The sequence below is a fragment of the Panulirus ornatus genome, chromosome 27 (genome assembly GCF_036320965.1).
Source record: "Panulirus ornatus isolate Po-2019 chromosome 27, ASM3632096v1, whole genome shotgun sequence".
Taxonomy (NCBI): Eukaryota; Metazoa; Arthropoda; class Malacostraca; order Decapoda; family Palinuridae; genus Panulirus; species Panulirus ornatus.
The window spans coordinates 19,484,383-19,505,905 of NC_092250.1; the positions used below are offsets into that span (position 1 = coordinate 19,484,383).

Here is a 21,523-nt window from a genome sequence, read left to right on the forward strand (position 1 = left end):
TCTCGATCAGCCCTATCATATGCTTTCTCCAAAACCATAAATGCCAAATAAAAATTCTTCTGTTTATAAATCCAGCTGCTCTGCCAAACAATGGAGCCTGGTTTGTGTATTACCAGCCAGTATGGGAGTGGGGCTTATCTATTAGTGGCTTAACTATTAAGCAAAGGGGTTGGTAAATTCACAATAATGCTGATTGTGATACCACAGTCTTGGAAGCTGAATGAGGTAAATATTCTGATAGGTAAAGAAGTTACATCATGTTTTATGGTATCTATGCTTCCAACCATTTAAATATTACAGTTACAGTCTCTGTGGTTCATTGTCAGGCAAATTAAACATTTAAAGAATGCCTAAAAAATGAAATACAATAACATGTACACAATGAATAACACATTCGGATTTTATATTTCATGCATGATTACTTACTTTTTAAGGGAGTTTGTAATAAGTAAGTGCACATCTTGCCGTTCATCTAAGAGTAACATAGCTCCAAGGTAGCCAATACGTTTGTCTGTGAAACGTGGTGATGCAATTAGCTTTAAGCATTCCATTTGACCAAAGTGAGCTGGATATCTGTGGAAATAAAGAAAAAATATTGATACCTACAATCATTAACTTATTAAAACACTAAACACTAAAAGATTAAAACTTTCAGTGCAACTTCTTACCTTGCTCATTGGCAACTAAATTTCTAACAAGCACTTAACATAAGATGAAACTCAAGTACAAAGATGCAACTAGATAAATATTACAACTTTACATGAAATTATTTGTAACCTATGGGAGTTTGCAGAATAATGTTTTTCAACTAACAATGCATAAATATTTCATCATACAGATCCATACTATTAAGTTAGTTTTTCTATCAGACATGAACAGACTTGACATATCATAATAACTTCATGTTCTATGTTATTTTACCCTTACCCTATTCAATCAAATCTTCACAATGTGATACTGCAGAAGCTGTATACATCTGATCCACCAATTAAACTAAGAATGGAGTAATGTTAATACATAAGACAGATACACAAAACTAAAATTGCCAATGGTTTTTAACAACAATGTACACAAATGTTTAGCCACTCCAACAGTTCCCTTACAAAGTTCTGATCAGATTTTAATCTTTACATATTAATTTTTAAGCTGGATGCTCCAGTCATAGACAAAAGTCCACAACAAGGATAGGTCTTAATTAAAATATAAAGAGATTAATGAGAGGGAAAAAGGAGATACATTGAAAAGTATTTGCAAATTTTCGAAATGAAAAACCTGTTTTTTAAAATATGCCAGGTCATAATTGCTGGGAGAAACAGGAGGTGACAGAGAGTTCCAAAGCTTGGAGGTGTGAGGAAAGAAATGGTAATCAAAATGGCCGTCACAATCACCCAGATCTCAGAAACAAAAACCATATTTTTTTTTTTGTTTTTTTTTTTTGCTTTGTCGCTGTCTCCCGCGTTTGCGAGGTAGCGCAAGGAAACAGACGAAAGAATGGCCCAACCCACCCCCATACACATGTATATACATACACGTCCACACACACAAATATACATACCTACACAGCTTTCCATGGTTTACCCCAGACGCTTCACATGCCCTGATTCAATCCACTGACAGCACGTCAACCCCGGTATACCACATCGATCCAATTCACTCTATTCCTTGCCCTCCTTTCACCCTCCTGCATGTTCAGGCCCCGATCACACAAAATCTTTTTCACTCCATCTTTCCACCTCCAATTTGGTCTCCCACTTCTCCTCGTTCCCTCCACCTCCGACACATATATCCTCTTGGTCAATCTTTCCTCACTCATCCTCTCCATGTGCCCAAAACATTTCAAAACATCCTCTTCTGCTCTCTCAACCACGCTCTTTTTATTTCCACACATCTCTCTTACCCTTACGTTACTCACTCGATCAAACCACCTCACACCACACATCGTCCTCAAACATCTCATTTCCAGCACATCCACCCTCCTGCGCACAACTCTATCCATAGCCCACGCCTCGCAACCATACAACATTGTTGGAACCACTATTCCTTCAAACATACCCATTTTTGCTTTCCGAGATAATGTTCTCAACTTCCACACATTCTTCAAGGCTCCCAGGATTTTCGCCCCCTCCCCTAACCTATGATCCACTTCCGCTTCCATGGTTCCATCTGCTGCCAGATCCACTCCCAGATATCTAAAACACTTTACTTCCTCCAGTTTTTCTCCATTCAAACTTACCTCCAAATTGACTTGACCCTCAACCCTACTGTACCTAATAACCTTGCTCTTATTCACATTTACTCTTAACTTTCTTCTTTCACACACTTTACCAAACTCAGTCACCAGCTTCTGCAGTTTCTCACATGAATCAGCCACCAGCGCTGTATCATCAGCGAACAACAACTGACTCACTTCATAAGCTCTCTCATCCACAACAGACTTCATACTTGCCCCTCTTTCCAAAACCCTTGCATTCACCTCCCTAACAACCCCATCCATAAACAAATTAAACAACCATGGAGACATCACACACCCCTGCCGCAAACCTACATTCACTGAGAACCAATCACTTTCCTCTCTTCCTACACGTACACATGCCTTACATCCTCGATAAAAACTTTTCACTGCTTCTAACAACTTGCCTCCCACACCATATATTCTTAATACCTTAAACAGAGCATCTCTATCAACTCTGTCATATGCCTTCTCCAGATCCATAAATGCTACATACAAATCCATTTGCTTTTCTAAGTATTTCTCACATACATTCTTCAAAGCAAACACCTGATCCACACATCCTCTACCACTTCTGAAACCACACTGCTCTTCCCCAATCTGATGCTCGGTACATGCCTTCACCCTCTCAATCAATACCCTCCCATATAATTTACCAGGAATACTCAACAAACTTATACCTCTGAAATTTGCGCGCTCACTCTTATCCCCTTTGCCTTTGTACAATGGCACTATGCACGCATTCCACCCATCCTCAGGCACCTCACCAAGAGTCATACATACATTAAATACCTTACCAAACAGTCAATAATACAGTCACCCCCTTTTTTAATAAATTCCACTGCAATACCATCCAAACCTGCTGCCTTGCCGGCTTTCATCTTCCGCAAAGCTTTTACTACCTCTTCTCTGTTTACCAAATCATTTTCCCTAACCCTCTCACTTTCCACACCACCTCGACCAAAACACCCTATATCTGCCACTCTATCATCAAACACATTCAACAAACCTTCAAAATACTCACTCCATCTCTTTCTCACATCACCACTACTTGTTATCACCTCCCCATTTGCACCCTTCACTGAAGTTCCCATTTGCTCCCTTGTCTTATGCACTTTATTTACCTCCTTCCAGAACATCTTTTTATTCTCCCTAAACTTTAATGATACTCTCTCACCCCAACTCTCATTTGCCCTCTTTTTCACCTCTTGCACCTTTCTCTTGACCTCCTGTCTCTTTCTTTTATACATCTCCCACTCATTTGCATTTTTTCCCTGCAAAAATCGTCCAAATGCCTCTCTCTCTTCTCTTTCACTAATAATTTTACTTCTTCATCCCACCACTCACTACCCTTTCTAATCAACCCACCTCCCACTCTTCTCATGCCACAAGCATCTTTTGTGCAATCCATCACTAATTCCCTAAATACATCCCATTCCTCCCCCACTCCCCTTACTTCCATTGTTCTCATCTTTTTCCATTCTGTACTCAGTCTCTCCTGGTACTTCCTCACACAAGTCTCCTTCCCAAGCTCACTTACTCTCACCACCCTCTTCACCCCAACATTCACTCTTCTTTTCTGAAAACCCATACAAATCTTCACCTTAGCCTCCAGAAGATAATGATCAGACATCCCTCCAGTTGCACCTCTCAGCACATTAACATCCAAAAGTCTCTCTCGCGCGCCTGGGGTGTCTAAATGTGTGTGGATGTAACCAAGACGTGAAAAAAGGAGAGATAGGTAGTATGTTTGAGGAAAGGAACCTGGATGTTTTGGCTCTTGAGTGAAACGAAGCTCAAGGGTAAAGGGGAAGAGTGGTTTGGGAATGTCTTGGGAGTAAAGTCAGGGGTTAGTGAGAGGACAAGAGCAAGGGAAGGAGTAGCAGTACTCCTGAAACAAGAGTTGTGGGAGTATGTGATAGAATGTAAGAAAGTAAATTCTCGATTAATATGGGTAAAACTGAAAGTTGATGGAGAGAGATGGGTGATTATTGGTGCATATGCACCTGGGCATGAGAAGAAAGATCATGAGAGGCAAGTGTTTTGGGAGCAGCTGAATGAGTGTGTTAGTGGTTTTGATGCACGAGACCGGGTTATAGTGATGGGTGATTTGAATGCAAAGGTGAGTAATGTGGCAGTTGAGGGAATAATTGGTATACATGGGGTGTTCAGTGTTGTAAATGGAAATGGTGAAGAGCTTGTAGATTTATCGAGATATACATAAGTATACGTATGTAAGTAGGAGAGATGGCCAGAGAGCGTTATTGGATTACGTGTTAAAAAAAACCAAAGTAATATCTGTAAACATGGGAACGTGAAACATCAAGGCATAGGGCAAGTGGGTCAAATTGTGAGGATAGCTTGGAAGAGTTCATAAGTCAGACTACTTTCGACTCAACTCTGTCAAATACAACCTTTGCATAAGTGAAGCAATTATTTGTAAGAAAAGAAATTTTGACATCTAAACAGGACTCCCAGGACCTTAAAGGTAGACTTACTTATTTCCATAAGGAGAGGTTTCCAATCACTGTTGATGTTACAATAATACCATGGAATCATGAAAGCAGAAGCGAGACAAAGGGTGGGGGAGGAGACTATACTACCGTCAGAATGTAAGGCTATACTACCATCAGAATGTTAAAGTGAAGAAAAGGTAGGGAGACAGAAGTTGTAATCACTTAACAATGCTGCTTTTCACACTGATAAAACAATAAGTGCAGTTATAAACTCACCCTAACATGTGTATGTATAAAAGTTTGGCAACATTGCGACATCTCCATACTGAATCTTCTTCCCGGAACGTGTGACGAATAAACGCACACTCCCTATTTACGGCTGCTCTTTCCTCTGCGGCAGTCTTAGCAGAACGAATCTGCCGTATAAGATCTCGAAGGCGGATAGGGTTGGGCTGCCGTACTGCAGAGAAAATTCTTTAAGTAAATACACCAGTAACATTCATATAATTTTCTTTGTCTCATTTAAGTACAAAATAATTTTTTTTTAGAATTAACAATAATCAGACTTTTAATTACTAAACAAAAATTATTCCAACAAGAAGATAGGACGTCCTACTTCATCCCACGCATATTAGTACGTACACACGTCACATATATTATCATATTAGTTTAACTACTGAAAGTTACATCTCAGGTGGATTTATTACATAATGTCTCATATTCTATAAAAGAAAACTAAGACAAACAATAAGCATTTGAAACTACAAAAAATCAACAATCAGCTAACAGTTTACTACAAGGAGTCCACACCAGCATCAATTAGACATTCTCTGCCATGTTGTAAAATATCTTGAGGATTTCTAAGTACCAAAGGCTTATAAGAGCATTACCTTTCAAGACTAAAGATAACCTACAACACTTGAACTTTAACATTACTCATACGGTAACCTTTATACTAGATCCAAAACTAACTATTCTACGCCTTTTTTTTATAACTGACCTCATTTCTCGCATCAGCAAGGAAGTGCCAGGACCAGATGAAAAAAGGCTGCATTCACTCAAATCCATTCTCTAGCTGTCATGGTCAATGCACTAGAATCACAGCCAGGCCCCACAGACCTTTTCATGGTTTCAAAAATCCAGGACATGGCTAAATGACAAACAATTCTAAAATTCTAAAATATGCTCATAATCTATGTGAAAATGTTTTAAACATTCCTAAAAGGACATGCAATTTAACATCAGACTGATATCTGTCTAGGTATCTTACTATCAAAGGAAAAATATACAATAAGTAGTTATGTCTACTCTCATGTGTCAACCAATCCACTTCCTCTAAGTTCTTCCCATTCAAATTCACACTAAATAATCACTGCTAAACTTAATAGCCTTGCCTTTATTCACAATTAACTTTCTCCTTTCACACAATCTCCCAAACTCAGAAACCAGCTTCTGCAGTACCTCACTCGAATTTGCCATCAGAATTGCATCATTAGCAGAAAATAAATGACTCACCTCCCACACTCCCCTACCCTGTAAGACTACAGACCTGCTCCATGACTCATCCCTCACCGCCCCATCTATAAACAAATAAAACATTTGTTCTACAGGTATCTTTATGGCCAATACTCTTGTGAGATGTCTATGTTTCCCTGCTACCAAGGTAAGGAAATGCACAGGAAAGTAGCACTTGGCTGCTGCTTCCCACAGTTTATGATGGTGACTGCACAGTCATGCCACAGACCCACCTTCACTTAATTCACCCCCACCCCCCTTTCCTATCACACACGCACACACACACACACACACACACACACACACACACACACACACACACACCTTTCTCTGTTTAAAAAATCTTTTACAGCTTCATGCAGCTTTGTTCCCACACTATATAATCATCAACTTCCACAGTATGTCAATCAACCTTATCATAAGATCTCTACAAGTCTCAGACCATCATATACAATTCCTTCTGTTCTCTAAATATTTCTTCCAGAAATTCATCACAGAAAACTCCTGATCCAAGTAGTGGTAATGTGAGAAGGAGATGGAGTAAGTATTTTGAAGGTTTGTTGAATGTGTTTGATGATAGAGTGGCAGATATAGGGTGTTTTGGTCGAGGTGGTGTGCAAAGTGAGAGGGTTTGGGAAAATGATTTGGTAAACAGAGAAGAGGTAGTAAAAGCTTTGCGGAAGATGAAAGCCGGCAAGGCGGCGGGTTTGGATGGTATTGCAGGGGAATTTATTAAAAAAGGGGCTGAATGTATTGTAGACTGGTTGGTAAGGTTATTTAATCTATGTACGATTCATGGTGAGGTGCCTGAGGATTGGCGGAATGCTTGCATAGTGCCATTGTACAAAGGCAAAGGGGATAAGAGTGAGTGCTCAAATTACAGAGGTATGTTTGTTGAGTATTCCTGGTAAATTATATGGGAGGGTATTGATTGAGAGGGTGAAGGCATGTACAGAGCATCAGATTGGGGAAGAGCAGTGTGGTTTCAGAAGTGGAAGAGAATGTGTGGATCAGGTGTTTGCTTTGAAAAATGTATGTGAGAAATACTTAGAAAAGCAAATGGATTTGTATGTAGCATTTATGGATCTGGAGAAGGCATATGATAGAGTTGATAGAGATGCTCTGTGGAAGGTATTAAGAATATATGGTGTGGGAGGCAAGTTGTTAGAAGCAGTGAAAAGTTTTCATTGAGGATGTAAGGCATGTGTACGTGTAGGAAGAGAGGGAAGTGATTGATTCTCAGTGAATGTAGGTTTGCGGCAGGGGTATGTGATGTCTATATGGTTGTTAATTTGTTTATGGATGGGGTTGTTAGGGAGGTGAATGCAAGAGTTTTGGAGAGAGGGGCAAGTATGAAGTCTGTTGGGGATGAGAGAGCTTGGGAAGTGAGTCAGTTGTTGTTCGCTGATGATACAGCGCTGATGACTGATTCGTGTGAGAAACTGCAGAAGCTGGTGACTGAGTTTGGTAAAGTGTGTGAAAGAAGAAAGCTGAGAGTAAATGTGAATAAGAGCAAGGTTATTAGGTACAGTAGGGTTGAGGGACAAGTCAATTGGGAGGTAGGTTTGAATGGAGAAAAACTGGAGGAAGTGAAGCGTTTTAGATATCTAGGAGTGGATTTGGCAGTGGATGGAACCATGGAAGCGAAAGTTCTGGGAGCGCTGAAAAAAGGGTGGAAGTCGAGAACATTATCTTGGAAAGCAAAAATGGATATGTCTGAAGGAATAGTGGTTCCAACAATGTTCTATGGTTGCGAGGCCTGGGCTATAGACAGAGTTGTGCAGAGGACGGTGGATGTGCTGGAAATGAGATGTTTGAGAGCAATATGTGGTATGAGGTGGTTTGATCGAGTAAGTAATAATAGGGTAAGAGAGATGTATGGTAATAAAAAGAGTGTGGTTGAGAGAGCAGAAGAGGGTGTTTTGAAATGGTTTGGTCACATGGAGAGAATGAGTGAGGAAAGATTGACAAAGAGGATATATGTGTCAGAGGTGGAGGGAACGAGGAGAAGTGGGAGACCAAATTGGAGGTGGAAAGATGGAGTGAAAAAGATTTTGAGTGATCGGGGCCTGAACATGCAGGAGGGTGAAAGGGGTGCAAGGAATAGAATGAATTGGAACAATGTGATATACCGAGGTCGACGTGCTGTCAATGGATTGAACCAGGGCATGTGAAGCGTCTGGGGTAAACCATGGAAAGTTCTGTGGTGCCTGGATGTGGAAAGGGAGCTGTGGTTTCAGTGCATTATTACATGACAGCTAGAGACTGAGTGTGAACGAATGTGGCCTTTGTTGTCTTTTCCTAGCACTACCTCGCGTACATGAGGGGAGAGGGGGTTGTTATTTCATGTGTGGCAGGGTGGCGATGGGAATGAATAAAGGCAGACAATATGAATTATGTACATGTGTATATATGTATATGTCTGTGTGTGTATATATATGTATACATTGAGATGTATAGGTATGTATATTTGCATGTGTGGACGTGTATGTATATACATGTGTATGTGGGTGGGTTGGGCCATTCTTTCGTCTGTTTCCTTGCGCTACCTCGCTAAGGCGGGAGACAGCGACAAAGCAATATAAAATAAATTATTCTTTTTTATTTTGATTTGTCGCTGTCTCCCGCGTTTGCGAGGTAGCGCAAGGAAACAGACGAAAGAAATGGCCCAACCCACCCACATACACAATGTATACACACATACACGTCCACACACACAAATATACATACCTATACATCTCAATGTACACATATATATACATACACAGACACATACATATATACCCATGCACACAATTCACACTGTCTGCCCCCATTCACTCCCATCGCCAACTCGCCACACATGGAATACCATTCCCCTCCCACTCATGTGTGCGAGGTAGCACTAGGAAAAGACAACAAAGGCCCCATTCGTTCACACTCAGTCTCTAGCTGCCACGCAATAATGCCCGAAACCACAGCTCCCTTTCCACATCCAGGCCCCACAGAACATTCCATGGTTTACCCCAGACGCTTCACATGCCCTGATTCAATCCACTGACAGCACGTCAACCCCGGTATACCACATCGATCCAATTCACTCTATTCCTTGCCCTCCTTTCACCCTCCTGCATGTTCAGGCCCCGATCACACAAAATCTTTTTCACTCCATCTTTCCACCTCCACTTTGGTCTCCCTCTTCTCCTCGTTCCCTCCACCTCCGACACATATATCCTCTTGGTCAATCTTTCCTCACTCATTCTCTCCATGTGCCCAAACCATTTCAAAACACCCTCTTCTGCTCTCTCAACCACGCTCTTTTTATTTCCACACATCTCTCTTACCCTTACGTTACTTACTCGATCAAACCACCTCACACCACACATTGTCCTCAAACATCTCATTTCCAGCACATCCATCCTCCTGCGCACAACTCTATCCATAGCCCACACCTCGCAACCATACAACATTGTTGGAACCACTATTCCTTCAAACATACCCATTTTTGCTTTCCGAGATAATGTTCTCGACTTCCACACATTCTTCAAGGCTCCCAGAATTTTCGCCCCCTCCCCCACCCTATGATCCACTTCCGCTTCCATGGTTCCATCCGCTGCCAGATCCACTCCCAGATATCTAAAACACTTCACTTCCTCCAGTTTTTCTCCATTCAATATATATATATATATATATATATATATATATATTTCTTTTTCATACTATTCGGCGTTTCCCGCGATAGCGAGGTAGCGTTAAGAACAGAGGATTGGGCCTTTTTTGGAATATCCTCACCTGGCCCCCTCTGTTCCTTCTTTTGGAAAATTAAAAAAAAAAAAAAAAAAAAGAGAGGGGAGGATTTCCAGCCCCCCGCTCCCTCCCCTTTTAGTCGCCTTCTACGACACGCAGGGAATACGTGGGAAGTATTCTTAATCCCCTATCCCCAGGGATAATATATATATATATATATATATATATATATTTTTTTTTTTTTTTATACTTTGTCGCTGTCTCCCGCGTTTGCGAGGTAGCGCAAGGAAACAGACGAAAGAAATGGCCCAACCCCCCCATACACATGTACATACACACGTCCACACACGGAAATATACATACCTACACAGCTTTCCATGGTTTACCCCGGACGCTTCACATGCCTTGATTCAATCCACTGACAGCACGTCAACCCCTGTATACCACATCGCTCCAATTCACTCTATTCCTTGCCCTCCTTTCACCCTCCTGCATGTTCAGGCCCCGATCACACAAAATCTTTTTCACTCCATCTTTCCACCTCCACTTTGGTCTCCCTCTTCTCCTCGTTCCCTCCACCTCCGACACATATATCCTCTTGGTCAATCTTTCCTCACTCATTCTCTCCATGTGCCCAAACCATTTCAAAACACCCTCTTCTGCTCTCTCAACCACGCTCTTTTTATTTCCACACATCTCTCTTACCCTTACGTTACTTACTCAATCAAACCACCTCACACCACACATTGTCCTCAAACATCTCATTTCCAGCACATCCATCCTCCTGCGCACAACTCTATCCATAGCCCACGCCTCGCAACCATACAACATTGTTGGAACCACTATTCCTTCAAACATACCCATTTTTGCTTTCCGGGATAATGTTCTCGACTTCCACACATTTTTCAAGGCTCCCAAAATTTTCGCCCCCTCCCCCACCCTATGATCCACTTCCGCTTCCATGGTTCCATCCGCTGACAGATCCACTCCCAGATATCTAAAACACTTCACTTCCTCCAGTTTTTCACCATTCAAACTCACCTCCCAATTGACTTGACCCTCAACCCTACTGTACCTAATAACCTTGCTCTTATTCACATTTACTCTTAACTTTCTTCTTCCACACACTTTACCAAACTCCGTCACCAGCTTCTGCAGTTTCTCACATGAATCCGCCACCAGCGCTGTATCATCAGCCACTCTATCATCAAACACATTCAACAAACCTTCAAAATACTCACTCCATCTCCTTCTCACATCACCACTACTTGTTATCACCTCCCCATTTGCGCCCATCACTGAAGTTCCCATTTGCTCCCTTGTCTTATGCACTTTATTTACCTCCTTCCAGAACATCTTTTTATTCTCCCTAAAATTTAATGATACTCTCTCACCCCAACTCTCATTTGCCCTTTTTTTCACCTCTTGCACCTTCCTCTTGACCTCCTGTCTCTTTCTTTTATACATCTCCCACTCAATTGCATTTTTTCCCTGCAAAAATCGTCCAAATGCCTCACTCTTCTCTTTCACTAATACTCTTACTTCTTCATCCCACCACTCACTACCCTTTCTAATCAACCCACCTCCCACTCTTCTCATGCCACAAGCATCTTTTGCGCAATCCATCACTGATTCCCTAAATACATCCCATTCCTCCCCCACTCCCCTTACTTTCATTGTTCTCACCTTTTTCCATTCTGTACTCAGTCTCTCCTTGTACTTCCTCACACAAGTCTCCTTCCCAAGCTCACTTACTCTCACCACCCTCTTCACCCCAACATTCACTCTTCTTTTCTGAAAACCCATACAAATCTTCACCTTAGCCTCCAGAAGATAATGATCAAACATCACTCCAGTTGCACCTTTCTGCACATTAACATCCAAAAGTCTCTCTTTCGCACGCCTGTCAATTAACACGTAATCCAATAACGCTCTCTGGCCATCTCTCCTACTTACATAAGTATACTTATGTATATCTCGCTTTTTAAACCAGGTATTCCCAATCATCAGTCCTTTTTGGTCGAGGTGGTATGCAAAGTGAGAGGGTTAAGGAAAATGATTTGGTAAACAGAGAAGAGGTAGTAAAAGCTTTGCGGAAGATGAAAGCCGGCAAGGCAGCAGGTTTGGATGGTATTGCAGTGGAATTTATTAAAAAAGGGGGTGACTGTATTGTTGACTGGTTGGTAAGGTTATTTAATGTATGTATGACTCATGGTGAGTTGCCTGAGGATTGGCGGAATGCGTGCATAGTGCCATTGTACAAAGGCAAAGGGGATAAGAGTGAGTGCTCAAATTACAGAGGTATAAGTTTGTTGAGTATTCCTGGTAAATTATATGGGAGGGTATTGATTGAGAGGGTGAAGGCAAGTACCGAGCATCAGATTGGGGAAGAGCAGTGTGGTTTCAGAAGTGGTAGAGGATGTGTGGATCAGGTGTTTGCTTTGAAGAATGTATGTGAGAAATACTTAGAAAAGCAAATGGATTTGTATGTAGCATTTATGGATCTGGAGAAGGCATATGATAGAGTTGATAGAGATGCTCTGTGGAAGGTATTAAGAATATATGGTGTGGGAGGCAAGTTGTTAGAAGCAGTGAAAAGTTTTTATCGAGGATGTAAGGCATGTGTACGTGTAGGAAGAGAGGAAAGTGATTGGTTCTCAGTGAATGTAGGTTTGCGGCAGGGGTGTGTGATGTCTCCATGGTTGTTTAATTTGTTTATGGATGGGGTTGTTAGGGAGGTAAATGCAAGAGTTTTGGAAAGAGGGGCAAGTATGAAGTCTGTTGGGGATGAGAGAGCTTGGGAAGTGAGTCAGTTGTTGTTCGCTGATGATACAGCGCTGGTGGCTGATTCATGTGAGAAACTGCAGAAGCTGGTGACTGAGTTTGGTAAAGTGTGTGGAAGAAGAAAGTTAAGAGTAAATGTGAATAAGAGCAAGGTTATTAGGTACAGTAGGGTTGAGGGTCAGGTCAATTTGGAGGTGAGTTTGAATGGAGAAAAACTGGAGGAAGTGAAGTGTTTTAGATATCTGGGAGTGGATCTGGCAGCGGATGGAACCATGGAAGCGGAAGTATGTCATAGGGTGGGGGAGGGGGCGAAAATTCTGGGAGCCTTGAAGAAAGTGTGGAAGTCGAGAACATTATCTCGGAAAGCAAAAATGGGTATGTTTGAAGGAATAGTGGTTCCAACAATGTTGTATGGTTGCGAGGCGTGGGCTATGGATAGAGTTGTGCGCAGGAGGATGGATGTGCTGGAAATGAGATGTTTGAGGACAATGTGTGGTGTGAGGTGGTTTGATCGAGTAACGTAAGGGTAAGAGAGATGTGTGGAAATAAAAAGAGCGTGGTTGAGAGAGCAGAAGAGGGTGTCTTGAAATGGTTTGGGCACATGGAGAGAATGAGTGAGGAAAGATTGGCCAAGAGGATATATGTGTCAGAGGTGGAGGGAACGAGGAGAAGAGGGAGACCAAATTGGAGGTGGAAAGATGGAGTGAAAAAGATTTTGTGTGATCGGGGCCTGAACATGCAGGAGGGTGAAAGGAGGGCAAGGAATAGAGTGAATTGGAGCGATGTGGTATACCGGGGTTGACGTGCTGTCAGTGGATTGAATCAGGGCATGTGAAGCGTCTGGGGTAAACCATGGAAAGCTGTGTAGGTATGTATATTTGCGTGTGTGGACGTATGTATATACATGTGTATGGGGGGGGTTGGGCCATTTCTTTCGTCTGTTTCCTTGCGCTACCTCGCAAACGCGGGAGACAGCGACAAAGTATAATAAAAAATAAAAAATATATATATATATATATATATATATCTTCTTCTTCTTATACTATTCGCCATTTCCTGCGTTAGCGAGGTAGCATTAAGAACAGAGGACTGGGCCTTTGAGGGAATATCCTTATCTGGCCCCCTTCTCTGTTCCTTCTTTTGAAAAAGAAAAAAAAAAAAAAAAAAGAGGGGAGGATTTCCAGCCCCCTGCTCCCTTCCCTTTTAGTCGCCTTCTACGACATGCAGGGAATACGTGGGAAGTATTCTTTCTCCCCTATCCCCATATATACATAAATATATTCTTTCTTTCTTTTAAACTATTCGCCATTTCCCGCGTTAGCGAGGTAGCATTAGGAACAGAGGACTGGGCCTTTTTTTGGAATATCCTCACCTGGCACCTGGCCCCCTCAGTTCCTTCTTTTGGAAAATTAAAAAAAGAAAAAAAAAAGAGAGGGGAGGATTTCCAGCCCCCCGCTCCCTCCCCTTTTAGTCGCCTTCTATGACACGCAGGGAATACGTGGGAAGTATTCTTAATTTCCCTATCCCCTGGGGATAGGGAATTAAGAAGGCGACTAAAAGGGGAGGGAGCGGGGGGCTGGAAATCCTCCCCTCTCGTTTTTTTTTTTTTTTAATTTTCCAAAAGAAGGAACAGAGGGGGCCAGGTGAGGATATTCCAAAAAAGGCCCAGTCCTCTGTTCTTAACGCTACCTCGCTAATGCGGGAAATGGCGAATAGTATGAAAGAAAATATATATATATATATATATATATATATATATATATATTTTTATATATATATATATTTTTTTTTATATATATATATATATATATATATATATATATATATTTTTTTTTTTTTTTTTACATACTATTCGCCATTTCCCGCGATAGCGAGGTAGCGTTAAGAACAGAGGACTGGGCCTTTGAGGGAATACCCTCACCTGGCCCCCTTCTCTGTTCCTTCTTTTGGAAAATTAGAATAAAAAAATGAGAGGGGAGGATTTCCAGCCCCCCGCTCCCTTCCCTTTTAGTCGCCTTCTACGACACGCAGGGAATACGTGGGAAGTATTCTTTCTCCCCTATCCCCAGGGATAATATATATATATATCTTTTCTTTCTTTCTTTCAAACTATTCGCCATTTCCCGCATTAGCGAGGTAGCGTTAAGAACAGAGGACTGGGCCTTTGAGGGAATACCCTCACCTGGCCCAATTCTCTGTTCCTTCTTTTGGGAAAAAAAAAAAAAAAAAAAAAAAAAAAAAAAAAAAAAAAACGAGAGGGGAGGATTTCCAGCCCCCCGCTCCCTCCCCTTTTAGTCGCCTTCTACGACACGCAGGGAATACGTGGGAAGTATTCTTAATCCCCTATCCCCAGGGATATATATAGGATATATATATATATGGAAGGCGACTAAAAGGGGAAGGAAATATATATATATATTTATATTATTTTTTTATTATACTTTGTCGCTGTCTCCCGCGTTTGCGAGGTAGCGCAAGGAAACAGACGAAAGAAATGGCCCAACCCACCCCCATACACATGTATATACATACGTCCACACATGCAAATATACATACCTACACAGCTTTCCATGGTTTACCCCAGACGCTTCACATATGTATATATATATATATATATATATATATATATATATATATATATATATGGCACTACCTTGCTGACGTGGGAAATAGCGATCAAGTTTAATAAATAAAGATAAAAATCTCTATTCACAAATTTTCAGAAATGAACTATTTCCCTCCGGTCTACAGGTACATAAACTACTCAACCACATTCCTTCCTTGAGAAAAAGCTTTACTAATATTAGCAAATATCTTGAATTTACTAATCCTACTAATCTACTGATTTACAACTGGACCACTATGCTCGTTTCACTACACCACAATATTTCTGTGATTCCAATCTTCCCTCTAGGTTCATCTTCATACTACACAGATGAGTAAACAAGCATTTCCACTTCATCAGTTAAAGTAAACAAATTCCACAGGTTTTGCCTTACTGCTTGCTATGTTTAACAATGAGTAGCTTCCATATTTTCAGGAACCTAAGCTTCTCCCTTATGATACCACTATCACAAATTAAGACTATCATGACACTTTAAAAAACATCTATGGTTATACCTTAACAACAAGCAGCACCCATAGAACATGTACACCAAAGATAACAGCTTTTATCAACAAAGCAGGATCACTTGCTTTTCTGCTTTCAATACAGACTGGATGATCAATACATCAGCATCAATCATTAGGTAAACCTATATCACAAGATGCTTGATTCTGCTCTTTATAAATACATTCACCTGGTGTTACTAAAAACCAATGAAAAGAATTTCCCTATACACAAAGTAACCAGCAACTGGGGCCTGAACATGCAGGAGGGTGAAATGCATGCAAAGGATAAGATGAATTATGACGACATGGTACACTGGGGTCATTGTGCTATCAATGGACTGAACCAGGGCATTTGAAGCAGCTGGGGTAAATTATGGAAAGGTCTGTGGGACATGGATGTGGATAGGGAGCTGTGGCTTCAGTGCATTACATATGACAGCTCGTGTATGGATGTGACCAGGTGTGGCGTTTCTTCATATTTCCTGGCTGTGCCTTGCTTACACAGGGGGTGGCAATCAGGTGTAGGGGAGAATAGTATGCATGTTATCACATTTTCTTTTCTTTCATGCATTTGTGCCACTTCCTTCAGGGTAAGGTGGTGTCAAACAAGCACTCACTTATCTATTTAGTACACTTGATCACTGTTTCCTGTGTAAGCGAGGTAGCGACAGGAAACAGACAAAGAAAGGGTAAGAGAGATGTGTGGTAATCAAAAGTGTGATTGAAAAAGCAGAAGAGGGTGTATTGAAATGGTTTGGTCACATGGAGAGAATGAGTGAGGAAAGATTGACAAAGAGGATATATGTGTCAGAGATGGAGGAAAAAAGGGGAAGTGGTAGACCAAATTAAAGGTGGAAGGACGGGGTGAAACAGATTTTGAGTCATCGGGGCCTGAACATGCAGAAGGGTGAAAGGCGTGCAAGGAATAGAGTGAATTGGAACGGTGTGGTATACCGGGGCTGACATGCTGTCAATGGATTGAACCAGGGCATGTGAAGCGTCTGGGGTAAACCATGGAAAGTTTCGTGGGGCCTAGATGTGAAAAGGGAGCTGTGGTTTCGATGCATTACACATGATAGCTATAGACAGAGTGTGAACAAATGTAGCATTTGTTGTCTTTTTGGAGCGCTACCTCACCCACGCGCAGGGGGACGGGGGGTGCCATTTCATGTGTGGCGGGGTGGTGATGGGAATGGATGAGGGCAGCATGTGTGAACATGAACATGTGTATATATGTATATGTCTGTGTATGTATATGTATACGTTGAAATGTACAGGTACGTATGTGCACGTGTGTGGGCATTTATGTATATACATGTGACATGTGCATATGGGTGGGTTGGGCCATTCTTTCGTCTGTTTCCTTGCGCTACTTCGCTAACATGAGAGACAGCGACAAAGTATAATATATGTGTATTGGTAAAGTGTGTGGAAGAAGAAAGTTAAGAGTAAATGTGAATAAGAGCAAGGTTATTAGGTACAGTAGGGTTGAGGGTCAAGTCAATTGGGAGGTGAGTTTGAATGGAGAAAAACTGGAGGAAGTGAAGTGTTTTTAGATATCTGGGAGTGGATCTGTCAGCGGATGGAACCATGGAAGCGGAAGTGGATCATAGGGTGGGGGAGGGGGCGAAAATTTTGGGAGCCCTGAAAAATGTGTGGAAGTCGAGAACATTATCTCGGAAAGCAAAAATGGGTATGTTTGAAGGAATAGTGGTTCCAACAATGTTGTATGGTTGCGAGGCGTGGGCTATGGATAGAGTTGTGCGCAGGAGGATGGATGTGCTGGAAATGAGATGTTTGAAGACAATGTGTGGTGTGAGGTGGTTTGATCGAGTAAGTAACGTAAGGGTAAGAGAGATGTGTGGAAATAAAAAGAGCGTGGTTGAGAGAGCAGAAGAGGGTGTTTTGAAATGGTTTGGGCACATGGAGAGAATGAGTGAGGAAAGATTGACCAAGAGGATATATGTGTCGGAGGTGGAGGGAACGAGGAGAAGAGGGAGACCAAATTGGAGGTGGAAAGATGGAGTGAAAAAGATTTTGTGTGATCGGGGCCTGAACATGCAGGAGGGTGAAAGGAGGGCAAGGAATAGAGTGAATTGGAGCGATGTGGTATACAGGGGTTGACGTGCTGTCAGTGGATTGAATCAAGGCATGTGAAGCGTCTGGGGTAAACCATGGAAAGCTGTGTAGGTATGTATATTTGCGTGTGTGGACGTGTGTATGTACATGTGTATGGGGGGGGGGTTGTGCCATTTCTTTCGTCTGTTTCCTTGCGCTACCTTGCAAACGCGGGAGACAGCGACAAAGTATAAAAAAAAAAAAAAAAAAAAATATATATATTACATTTTTTTTTTTTGATTTTCCAAAAGAAGGAACAGAGAACGAGGCCAGGTAAGGACATTCCCTCAGAGGCCCAGTCCTCTGTTCTTAACGCTACCTTGCTAACGCGGGAAATGGCGAATAGTATGAAAGAAAGAAAAAGTACATGGGGTGTTCAGTGTTGTAAATGGAAATGGTGAAGAGCTTGTAGATTTATGTGCTGAAAAAGGACTGATGATTGGGAATACCTGGTTTAAAAAGCGAGATATACATAAGTATACTTATGTAAGTGGGAGAGATGGCCAGAGAGCGTTACTGGATTACGTGTTAATTGACAGGCGTGCGAAAGAGAGACTTTTGGATGTTAATGTGCTGAGAGGTGCAACTGGAGGGATGTCTGATCATTATCTTGTGGAGGCTAAGGTGAAGATTTGTATGGGTTTTCAGAAAAGAGTGAATGTTGGGGTGAAGAGGGTGGTGAGAGTAAGTGAGCTTGAGAAGGAGACCTGTGTGAGGAAGTACCAGGAGAGACTGAGTACAGAATGGAAAAAGGTGAGAACAATGGAAGTAAGGGGACTGGGGGAGGAATGGGATGTATTTAGGGAATCAGTGATGGATTGCGCAAAAGATGCTTGTGGCATGAGAAGAGTGGGAGGTGGGTTGATTAGAAAGGGTAGTGAGTGGTGGGATGAAGAAGAGTATTAGTGAAAGAGAAGAGAGAGGCATTTGGACGATTTTTGCAGGGAAAAAATGCAATTGAGTGGGAGATGTATAAAAGAGGGAGACAGGAGGTCAAGAGAAAGGTGCAAGAGGTGAAAAAAAGGGCAAATGAGAGTTGGGGTGAGAGAGTATCATTAAATTTTAGGGAGAATAAAAAGATGTTCTGGAAGGAGGTAAATAAAGTGCGTAAGACAAGGGAGCAAATGGGAACTTCAGTGAAGGGCGCAAATGGGGAGGTGATAACAAGTAGTGGTGATGTGAGAAGGAGATGGAGTGAGTATTTTGAAGGTTTGTTGAATGTGTTTGATGATAGAGTGGCAGATATAGGGTGTTTTGGTCGAGGTGGTGTGCAAAGTGAGAGGGTTAGGGAAAATGATTTGTTAAACAGAGAAGAGGTAGTGAAAGCTTTGCGGAAGATGAAAGCCAACAAGGCAGCAGGTTTGGATGGTATTGCAGTGGAATTCATTAAAAAAGGGGGTGACTGTATTGTTGACTGGTTGGTAAGGTTATTTAATGTATGTATGACTCATGGTGAGGTGCCTGAGGATTGGCGGAATGCGTGCATAGTGCCATTGTACAAAGGCAAAGGGGATAAGAGTGAGTGCTCAAATTACAGAGGTATAAGTTTGTTGAGTATTCCTGGTAAATTATATGGGAGGGTATTGATTGAGAGGGTGAAGACATGTACAGAGCATCAGATTGGGGAAGAGCAGTGTGGTTTCAGAAGTGGTAGAGGATGTGTGGATCAGGTGTTTGCTTTGAAGAATGTATGTGAGAAGTACTTAGAAAAGCAAATGGATTTGTATGTAGCATTTATGGATCTGGAGAAGGCATATGATAGAGTTGATAGAGATGCTCTGTGGAAGGTATTAAGAATATATGGTGTGGGAGGAAAGTTGTTAGAAGCAGTGAAAAGTTTTTATCGAGGATGTAAGGCATGTGTACGTGTAGGAAGAGAGGAAAGTGATTGGTTCTCAGTGAATGTAGGTTTGCGGCAGGGGTGTGTGATGTCTCCATGGTTGTTTAATTTGTTTATGGATGGGGTTGTTAGGGAGGTAAATGCAAGAGTTTTGGAAAGAGGGGCAAGTATGAAGTCTGTAGGGGATGAGAGAGCTTGGGAAGTGAGTCAGTTGTTGTTCGCTGATGATACAGTGCTGGTGGCTGATTCATGTGAGAAACTGCAGAAGCTGGTGACTGAGTTTGGTAAAGTGTGTGGAAGAAGAAAGTTAAGAGTAAATGTGAATAAGAGCAAGGTTATTAGGTACAGTAGGGTTGAGGGTCAAGTCAATTGGGAGGTGAGTTTGAATGGAGAAAAACTGGAGGAAGTGAAGTGTTTTAGATATCTGGGAGTGGATCTGGCAGCGGATGGAACCATGGAAGCGGAAGTGGATCATAGGGTGGGGGAGGGGGCGAAAATTCTGGGGGCCTTGAAGAATGTGTGGAAGTCGAGAACATTATCTCGGAAAGCAAAAATGGGTATGTTTGAAGGAATAGTGGTTCCAACAATGTTGTATGGTTGCGAGGCGTGGGCTATGGATAGAGTTGTGCGCAGGAGGATGGATGTGCTGGAAATGAGATGTTTGAGGACAATGTGTGGTGTGAGGTGGTTTGATCGAGTGAGTAACGTAAGGGTAAGAGAGATGTGTGGAAATAAAAAGAGCGTGGTTGAGAGAGCAGAAGAGGGTGTTTTGAAGTGGTTTGGGCACATGGAGAGGATGAGTGAGGAAAGATTGACCAAGAGGATATATGTGTCGGAGGTGGAGGGAACAAGGAGAAGAGGGAGACCAAATTGGAGGTGGAAAGATGGAGAGAAAAAGATTTTGTGTGATCGGGGCCTGAACATGCAGGAGGGTGAAAGGAGGGCAAGGAATAGAGTGAATTGGAGCGATGTGGTATACCGGGGTTGACGTGCTGTCAGTGGATTGAATCAAGGCATGTGAAGCGTCTGGGGTAAGCCATGGAAAGCTGTGTAGGTATGTATATTTGCGTGTGTGGACGTATGTATATACATGTGTATGGGGGGGGTTGGGCCATTTCTTTCGTCTGTTTCCTTGCGCTACCTCGCAAACGCGGGAGACAGCGACAAAGTATAATAAATATAATAATATGTACAAAGTGTGCAAAGTGAGAGGGTTAGGGAAAATGATTTGGTAAACAGAGAAGAGGTAGTAAAAGCTTTGCGGAAGATGAAAGCCGGCAAGGCAACAGGTTTGGATGGTATTGCAGTGGAATTTATTAAAAAAAGGGGTGACTGTATTATTGACTGGTTGGTAAGGTTATTTAATGTATGTATGACTCATGGTGAGGTGCCTGAGGATTAGCGGAATGCGTGCATAGTGCCATTGTACAAAGGCAAAGGGGATAAGAGTGAGTGCTCAAATTACAGAGGTATAAGTATGTTGAGTATTCCTGGTAAATTATATGGGAGGGTATTGATTGAGAGGGTGAAGGCATGTACAGAGCATCAGATTGGGGAGGAGCAGTGTGGTTTCAGAAGTGGTAGAGGATGTATGGATCAGGTGTTTGCTTTGAAGAATGTATGTGAGAAATACTTAGAAAAGCAAATGGATTTGTATGTAGCATTTATGGATCTGGAGAAGGCATATGATAGAGTTGATAGCGATGCTCTGTGGAAGGTATTAAGAATATATGGTGTGGGAGG

The 21,523-nt window shown here is 42.0% G+C and overlaps 1 protein-coding gene across 13 annotated transcripts in view; it reads right to left on the minus strand.

Moving 5' to 3' along the window:
• AP-1gamma (adaptor protein complex 1, gamma subunit) overlaps positions 1–21,523 on the minus strand; it is a 109,126-nt gene that overhangs the window by 63,140 nt on the left and 24,463 nt on the right. For all 13 annotated transcript variants that reach the window (XM_071678344.1, XM_071678339.1, XM_071678333.1 and 10 more), the window contains 2 exons: positions 4,963–5,146; positions 427–573 (listed from right to left, as the gene is read on the minus strand). In XM_071678344.1, coding sequence (XP_071534445.1) covers positions 427–573; positions 4,963–5,146 — 331 coding nt within the window. The remainder of the gene's footprint in view (positions 1–426; positions 574–4,962; positions 5,147–21,523) is intronic.